General features: G+C 40.1%; 1 protein-coding gene across 2 annotated transcripts; it reads left to right on the top strand.

Annotated features, from left to right (window-relative positions):
- On the top strand, positions 1 to 8,423 carry slc6a14 (solute carrier family 6 member 14). Of its 2 annotated transcripts, XM_070549299.1 has the most exons (16): positions 1 to 94; positions 372 to 510; positions 587 to 718; positions 1,842 to 2,003; positions 2,199 to 2,313; positions 2,411 to 2,543; positions 3,622 to 3,762; positions 3,876 to 4,011; positions 4,096 to 4,188; positions 4,279 to 4,404; positions 4,493 to 4,611; positions 6,286 to 6,385; positions 6,474 to 6,583; positions 7,753 to 7,803; positions 7,891 to 7,920; positions 8,033 to 8,295. In XM_070549299.1, the coding sequence occupies exons 1-16, from the start codon at positions 29 to 31 to the stop codon at positions 8,186 to 8,188; spliced, it is 1,809 nt and encodes a 602-aa protein (XP_070405400.1). In that variant the 5' UTR covers positions 1 to 28; the 3' UTR covers positions 8,189 to 8,295. The 2 variants fall into 2 exon arrangements, with proteins under 2 accessions (XP_070405400.1, XP_054606163.2); XM_054750188.2 differs by having other exon boundaries at positions 7,753 to 7,920; positions 8,033 to 8,423.
- The last annotated feature ends 824 nt before the right edge of the window (positions 8,424 to 9,247 follow it).

Here is a 9,247-nt window from a genome sequence, read left to right as displayed (position 1 = left end):
AGTCCTAATCGGACTTTAACAGGCAGACATGAGGAAATACGCCTGGGACAGCTTCACAGATTTAATCTTTAGGAACCCTGCAGTTGTTGAACAGGTGGGACAATGAATCATTTAATCTAACTGATACTTTTCCAATTAAAATAAAGAGTGAAATGTAGTAATTTATATTATTCATGTGAAATTATGTGTGAATACAAAATACAAAATTGTAAATGTGTGTAAATGTCAGCAATTATGTGTAAACATTTGACCTTAACAGAGGGAATAATTAACAGATTTGTATTTTTCATTCATTTTCTGATGCTGATAGACAGGCTTAATCATTTATTAGTTACTGGTTTCCAATGTGTTTGGACTTCCTCAACAATCAGGACCCACATGTTGGAGATGAAAATGCTGAGCGTGGAAACTGGTCCAGAAAGAGGGACTACATCCTCTCTATGATCGGATACGCTGTTGGGCTGGGAAACATCTGGAGGTTTCCTTATTTGGCCTACAAGAATGGAGGAGGTCCGTCACTGTTTGTTTTGTTCTTCATACGTTTATTTTCCCATGCTTTAAAAACTAAACCTATGATTCTGAGCAGGTGCCTTCCTCATCCCCTACTTCACCATGCTGGTGGTGGCTGGAATCCCTCTTTTCTTCCTTGAAAGTGCCTTTGGGCAGTTCTGCAGCCAAGGTCCAATCAACGTCTGGAGAGCGGTGCCGCTGCTGCAGGGTGAAACTATTCTCAACTCAGATGTGAAGGCTTTGATGTGCTGGGGGTTTGTGTGACAGGTTGATGACAGAATATGGTCTTTGGTTAATAATAAATAGTTTGACCACAAACGATCCTATCTTCTACTCAATGCTGTCAATGAACAACTCCGTCTACACAACTTACCTCTAAAGGCATGCAAGTCTTTTATCACTCCTAAGACTAACTCGGTCAAAAGGAGCGTACGTAAATGTTTGTAATTTGCACAAGGGGGTTTGTGCTTAATGGAAACCCTTCAAATATCTGTTTAAATAAATCATTGATCAAATGAAGCAAAAGCTTGTTAATGCAAAGACTGTGGATTAATTATTAATAGTAAAATAGAAATTCAATAAATTCAGATTTCAGGAACTTTTTTTCTGTTTGTGGAGACGTAAAACAGAGAACTTTACAGGAGTTTTTTAAGGAAAAGTGGAGGGGTCACAAGCACATGGATGAAATTCATGATGTGTTTAACGTATTTTAAGTGACCTCTAAATTCTCTAAACTAAGCCTTTAAAGTGGTGTTGACTGTAAGTTTTCAGACATTCTGAAAATGCTCTTGAACCTGATCATGACGGCTCGCTTGGCTGTGTGCATCAAAACTAAAGAGAGTGGATAAACTAAGGACTAAAAACAAGAGTCATAATTAAGTAGATCTGAAAGTCACGTGTTTGAGAAACTGGGGGGGGGGGGGGGGGGACACACACACACACACACACACACATCACGACCTGAAAAGGGACCTGGTGCAGCACATTTTTAAACGTTTTAATCTCAATGCTCTTGGAGAATCGCTCTGTTGGAGCTAGAATACTTTTTATGTGTCAGACTGAGTAATTATTGGTATTTCTCACAGATTTAAACAGAGAATTTGGAAGAGATGACGTTTTTGCATCAGGCTCCTGATAACTTGTCTGTTATGAGACACAACACTGATCCTCCTAGCACATTTTTCATATATGCTTGGAAATGTGTATTTTTTATTTAAAGCATCGCAAGTTTTCCTGCCCTGAAGACTCAAGCATTTTGCACAATAAAATAAATGTTTTACTTTTACATGCATTATTAACCCCCCCCCCCCCCCCCCCCCCTCTCGTTCTAGGTGTTGGTGTTGGTATGGTTATGGTGACTCTAATAGTGTCTATCTATTATAACGTCATCATAGCCTACAGCCTGTATTACATGTTTGCCTCCATGCAGTTCCCTCTGCCCTGGTCCAGTTGCCTCAGCTGGGCTGACGGCAACTGCAGTGACACACCTATGGGTAATCTGCAGTTTCCTGTTGTTTTTGGGGTCAGGTTGACCATTATAGTAGATTCTATTTCTTTAAGGAGGAATGAGAAGATGCAACAGTCTGCCTCAGCCACTTTGAAGACATAAACATAACAGTTTAAACTTCTGATTGCTGCATTGTTGTGACACTCTCTTATATATCTTTATTGTTTTTCTTTTTCCATAGCATATTGTAACGTGAGTGGTGTTGTGATGGCCAACTGGACTCAGGATAACAATACCTGCCCTTCGTCAAACATCGTTATTGTGCCGGTGCAGAGCCCGAGTGAGCAGTACTGGGAGTGAGAGCCGCCTGTTTCATGCAAACAAGCACAAATGCACTGGTTTAATGTAGCTCTGAATGCACACAAGCTAAATGCATCTTTCCTGTCTCGCTAGTCATGTAGCTCTGCAGAGATCCAGCGGTCTGGATGAAACAGGACCAGTAGTTTGGCACCTGGCTCTCTGTCTCTTGTTGAGCTCCATCCTTGTTGCAGGAGCGTTGATCAAAGGGATCAAGTCATCAGGAAAAGTAAGTAAAATTTGTACAAGTATGCTTGAAACACAATCTGGTTTTTAACTGTAAACTCTTGAGAAAACTGGATTGTTTTAATTTATGCATTTAGCTAAAGCTAATAATTGATGCCACTTAGCTGATTCAACTGAAACAGACTGAAGCAGCATTAAAATAAAAATAATAAAAAAATCTCTCATTTTTAAATTCATATATTCTTGCAATTCTTTGACAAATTCAAACTTGTTCAAATATTTATTTGCATATATATATATATATATATAAATATAAATATAAATATATATATATATATATATATATATATATATATATATATATATATATATATATATATATATATATATACATCTGATTGGTTATTTTTGAGCTGTCTAGTCCCGTCAGACTCTTTCTCTGTGCAGAATTCAACAGAGGAGGAGTCTGGCAGGCCAGGCATCTTGACCAGAATAAATTAAGACAATAAAGATAAAAAGAAGAGTTTTTGTCATTGTGGACTCAAAATGAGAACGAACACAATGTTTCTTACAATTCAACACCTTGCTTCTGCTTCCTAATTCAAACCTTGTGTTATTAAAATTCTAATGATTTTGTAAACATTTTAAACGCCACCTATGGTAGACAGCTTTTTGAACAAGACGCTCTGATTGAATTCATGTGAGGATGAAGCCAAAGGGGAGTTCTGTCATCTTCAAACACTTCTAATTTCAAAATTCAGTGATTTCACATTGACCCACATCAATCACAACTATCATAAATATTTTTGCAGACATAGGAACATCTAAGAATTGCTACAGATCTAACAAAAATCTTAGCAGCAATGATCATAATTGTTTGTGGCAGTGTAAATGTTCATGGCGTTTTAGCGAAAGTAGGTGTTTTTACATTAGTCATCCATTGTGACTGGTTATAAATAATCTGTTGTTATCTAAACTGAGGCTGTTCAAACCGTTATAACCAATAAGTGAAATGTTACTTACTTTTTTTAAACAGAATGATGTATCTTAATAAAACTAGATTAGGCCATGTGGTAGTTAAAGCACCCTCACTGAGCCCTTTATGTGTTTCACCCATGGAGGTGGTGTACTTCACAGCCACATTTCCTTATCTGGTGATTTTGATCCTGCTGATCCGAGGTGTGACACTAGAGGGCGCTAAAGATGGGATCGAGTTCTACATTGGCACCCAGTCCAATCTGACAAAGCTGACTGAGGCTCAGGTAGGCGTGTAGTCATTGTTTTTCTTTGTTTACAGAACATCAAAACAAATTCAGATTGAGAAAAAACTGAATGTGTGGTTCGTTTAAATCTAAAGCATCATCGTGTGTTGTAGGTGTGGAAAGACGCTGCCACTCAGACCTTCTATTCTCTCTCTATTGGCTGGGGCGGACTCATGACTCTGGCTTCTTATAACAACTTTCACAACAACGTGTTCAAGGACTCATTTGTTGTAACACTTACTAATGCCGGTAGGAGCTGGGCTGACTAATGCAGAAACAGAAATGTCAGCTAGATACATGTTCATTCCAACTGGTCTGCTTTTGTTCCCACAGGAACCAGTGTGCTAGCAGGCTTTGCCATATTTTCAATATTGGGTCACATGGCTCATGTGTACAAAATGCCTGTTGGAGAAGTTGTAAAAGAAGGTGAGGGGCTCAATCCATTTGGCACCCAATGAGGAATAAATGCAGTGAGGCACAATCTAACGGGTTGTTTTATTATTTATTGTTGTGCAGGGTTTGGCCTGGCCTTCATCGCCTATCCAGGAGCTCTGTCCAAGCTTCCTATTTCCCCGCTCTGGTCCATCCTGTTCTTCTTCATGCTGCTGACTGTCGGTCTGGACTCCCAGTTTGCAGGAATAGGTTTCGATCCATTCAGTTTAATTTGTAGAGCATTAACAGTTTCTCTAATTGATTGAAGTGTCTTAAAATCCTTTTTTCTTGTCTTTAGAGGTTTTAACCACATGCCTGCTTGATGCATTCCCTAAAACCTTCAAAACCAAACGAGCCTTGCTGACGATAACAACAGGCTCCATTCTTTACCTCCTGGGCCTGCCGTGTGTCACTAGGGTAAGTTTATGATGATGTTGTGCACTAAGGCAAGTCATTTGTGTATTTATTCAACACCCCTTACATCAGGAGTCCTTTAACTCTAATAGTCTATGACTGAAATAGTATTTTTGTATCTAGTTCGACCTATCGCTGCACTGGTTTGGATTGTAAAAAAACACTAACTAGAGGAACTTTTTATGACAACTAGAGACAAATTTGTCCGATTATTGACACTAAAGGTAATTGTTGCTGCACTATCCACCAATAAAACTCAACTAGTTGCTTTTTCGTGAGCCAGGGGACCACTGGACCAAACACGTCATCAACATTCTCATGCAAATTTACTAGTAAGCATAACTAACATTTACAGGTGAAGTAATCAAGACACATTCTGTTAACTAGCTGATGGGGACTTTCAGCCATGTGCTTTGTTTTCTTTGTTATGTTTTTTAGCTGTACCACATATTCAGGTCAACTAGTAAGTACCCAGGCTTTATTTGTCTACTAGGTCATATCTTTGGCCAAGCTATCTGATCAGCGTTCACTTTGATAGCAGTCAGCTGATGCATCATTAGTGCTGACTGGAATGATGGTCAGCATAACAGCACGGTCTTCTGTTGTTAGAGTACTTTTGGGCTACTAGAGCAGCACTTTGACTAACTAAAATTACTTCAGCCTCAACTGGTGGGACAAATGTGTAACTAGTAGGCGTTTTTACTCGACTATCCATCCATTTTTGTCCGCTTATCCAGAGTCAGGTCGGGGAGGCAGCAGCCTAAGCAAAGAGGCCCAAACTTGCACCCAGCCACTTGTGCCAGCTCCTCTGGGGGAACCCTAAGGCGTTCCCTGGCCAGTCAAGTGACATAGTCCCTCCTGTGTGTCCTGGGTCTTCCTTCAGGTCTCCTCCCAGCTGGACGCCCCGGGAAACCTCACCAGGGAGGCGTCCAAGAGGCATCCTAACTAGATGCCCAAGCCACCTCAACTGGCTCCCCTCAATGTGGAGGAGCAGCTGGCCTACTCCGAGCCCCTCCCAGATGACAAAGCTTCTCACTCTATTTCTAAGGGAGAGCCCAGACACCCTTTGGAGAAAACTCATTTCAGCTGCTTGTTTCCGCGATCTACCCAAAACTCATGACCATAGGTGGGGGTAGGAACGTAGATCGACTGGTTAATTGAGAGCTTTGCCTTCTGGCTCAGCTCTCTCTTCAACACAACAGACTGGTACAACGCCCACATCACTGCAGACACAGCAACAATCCACCTGTCGATCACACGCTCCATCTTTCCCTCACTCGTGAACAAGACCACACAATACTTAAACTCCTCCACTCTAGCCAGGACCTCATCCCTGACCTGGAGAAGGCATTCTACCCTTTTTCTTACTCAGATTTAGCGGAGATGTGTCTCATTCAGCTGTTTGGCTCTCGTATTTTACTCAACTAGTGTAACCATGTGTCAAATTGGAGCAGTAGATGCAAACTAGTTGACTTAAAAGACATTTGACTTTAAGAATGTCAGAAAAATACACAAATGACTCACCCTGCAGCAGGTTTCACATCTTCAGTGTGTGTGTGTGCGTGCGTGCGTGCGTGTGTGTGTGTGTGTGTGTGTGTGTGTGTGTGTGTGCGTGCGTGCGTGCGCGCATGTGTGTGTGTGTGTGTGTGTGTATGTGTGTGTGTGCGTGTGTTACAGGCAGGGATATACTGGGTGACTCTTATCGATCAGTTCGTTGCCAGCTGGGTGCTGCTATTTCTGGTCCTCTTGGAGATCATAGGTGTCTCCTACATATACGGTGAGGATCAGAAACACATCCCTGCAGTTATAAAAGCAACAGATGGACTAAAACCCCAACTTGTGTGTTTCTGTTGTACATTTCACAGGAGGAAACCGTTTTATTAAAGACATTGAGATGATGCTTGGAAACAAGTCTTCTATGTTCTGGTTGTGGTGGAGAGCTTGTTGGTTCTTTATCAGCCCTTGCATCATACTGGTACAGAAAATATCATTAACATTATTCCTGCGTTTTCATGTTCACAATGTTTCCACCGAAAAACTAAGTTATGCGCTTAAAGTTAGTTTTCTTGTGCCATCTTGAAACAGGAGAGCTGTGTTTATCTCAGACTCGGAGATTGTTTCAGATCTATTTAAGTGTGATTTTGTAGAAAGGTTATGAACAAATAAAATAGTAGCTGTTGTAAATAACTCTTTTTGAACAACCTCAGTTTGGATAAATGTTCATTTGTTCTGATGGGACTGATAAGGTAGTCAAGGTTTAATTCCAAATGACTGAAACTAAAATAATTTGTAAAATTTCATGGTGGTTTACATGAACACAGTTTCATATAGCCTTAAATTTTTATCGGTTTAGCATTTTTCAGGGACTCATAAGGAATTCTGAAGTCATTTGTAGGAGCTCATAGTAGCAGCTAGCTTTAGCATTTCCGCTACAACCTGTGACCATTTAGGATTAAAAAACTGAACACATCTGCTAGAATAACCATGTTGTGTAAATGTTTTTATAAAACAGAGTTTGCATGAAGACTAATTTGAGATTGTGACTCGGACTAGATGTTCCCTATCAACGGAGGATGTTGCATTTCATACCAGGGTATCCGTGGGTCCTTAAAAAGTCTTAAATTAGCTTTCCAAATGTAAGGCCTTAAAAATTCTTAAAAATGACAAATAATCCTTAAATACAGTTTCCAAAGGTCTTAAATGTCCAAAGACTCAATAAACAAGATTCTTTTATTTCTATAAAATTTTCATGAATTTCTAGTTAGTTCAGCATTTTTTGTGTACGATGTTGGCGTAAGCGGAACCTTACACATTCGGTTGGTTTGTGAAAGGGGGCTATTTTTAGATGAGCACATTAGCTGGTTAAACTAGTGGGAGCTTGCGCCATGGGGAAGTGCAACATTAATGGTAACTGGATGGCTAATCCCACGTTCACGACGTGGTTAGCACCGGTTCCAGGCAATAGCTGGAAATTATAGCTTACATTTAATAAAAAAAGATAGCATAAATTTAGTCAAAGTGGCCTTAAAAAAGGTCTTAAAAAGTCTTAAATTTGGCTCCCTTAAACCTGCAGATACCCTGTCATACACAGCTGGATTTTTCTCACAATAAATGAATGATTCTGGCATAATTCATGTTTTTTAGGTGATCTTGGGATGGTCTATGGCAACCTTTGTCCCCCCCACCTATGAAAAGGTAGAATATCCAGATTGGGGCTTGGCTCTGGGCTGGTGTATGGTTACTTTTGTCCTAATCTGGATTCCTGTTATTGCTGTGTATCAGCTGATAAAAGTAAAGGGAAACCCCTGGAAGGTGTGTATTAGAGTGGTTGATCCAACATTTATGTCGTTTTTGTAAAAAGGGCTGATTGAAAATTAGCCAAACAAATACATAACTTGACAATAAACTCAAAATTTTTATGCAGCGTCTGAAGTCACTCTGCTCTCCATCTGAAGACTGGCATCCTTACCTGGACCTCCATCGAGGGCAGCGCTACTCACAGGAACGCTGCCACCGTAAGAAGAACCATAAAAATCTCCTAGAGGTTGATATAAATGTGGTCTCTAGTTCATGGCTCTGAGGAGCATTTTAGTTTGTTTACGTGTTTATTTTTTCTCTGCTTTAGAATAATACTCTGTTGGCTGTGACAAGTAGCACAGAGGGAGGTTGCAGTGGTGTTTGTAGAACATGAGGAGAAGACTTAATTGTCACCTGCTGAATCAGAATAGTTGGATTGTGAATATAGTGTTATGAGAATGATTTCTGCTGTCTAATTATTGATACGAAAGAGTCAAATAAAAAAAAGAAATTTAAAAGTGACTTTGGTCTAATTCTGGTCCTCAAGGGCCACCATCCTGCATGTTTTTGTTGTTTTATTGTTCCAAATCAATTTATTCAATTCCTTTAGAATGTCCTCAGATTCTGCCAGTTAAGCATTTATTATTTCAGGTCAGGTGTGTTGGAGGAGCACATCATCTAAAACATGCAGGTTTGGCATTCCATCAGATTAAACAAAAACTTGCATCGTTATTGTTGAAAGTGTGTGGACTAATGGGTAATTATGAATTAGAGGGTAAAAAACAGCAAGCTGACCCAAAGTTTTCAAAAAAGAGCAATACAAAGGAATCCCCCCCCCCCCCCCCCCCCCCCCCCCCGAGGTATTCCCATCATTATAACCCTGAAAGTGGGGTCTTTAAATCCTTCATGACTGCCACCTAATTACCTGTGTCAGCATGTACACTTCAGTGCTGCAGCTAAGCTCTGTGGTTAAATTACCCACACATGGAGACACAAAGAGGCTCCGTCTCTGCTCCCCCACAGCTGGTTAACCACAGTCTCAGCTGCAGCAGTAATGACACATCTGCAAAGCACACATGGAGGTCATTTATCTCACAGTGACATAACACTTGAAAACATTTCAGTTGGCAAGAGTTGGAATTAAAGCAAAACAGAAAAAATTACGAGGGCAAATATTTTATACAGATCTGCATTTTATGTTATTTCTACTGATTTACAGTCATTTAATATTTTTATGTGTTTTATCAGCAGAGATTGTTTCTGCATCAATATGCTGTTTTTAATTCAGCATGAAAGGGGACATATGCAAAACATTTTGCATCCTTTTGTGCTGCCATGTGGG

The sequence above is a fragment of the Nothobranchius furzeri genome, chromosome 3 (assembly GCF_043380555.1).
Source record: "Nothobranchius furzeri strain GRZ-AD chromosome 3, NfurGRZ-RIMD1, whole genome shotgun sequence".
Classification (NCBI taxonomy): Eukaryota; Metazoa; Chordata; class Actinopteri; order Cyprinodontiformes; family Nothobranchiidae; genus Nothobranchius; species Nothobranchius furzeri.
The sequence above is the reverse complement of the archived record's forward strand: the minus strand, read 5'-3'. Positions and strand labels throughout refer to the sequence as shown.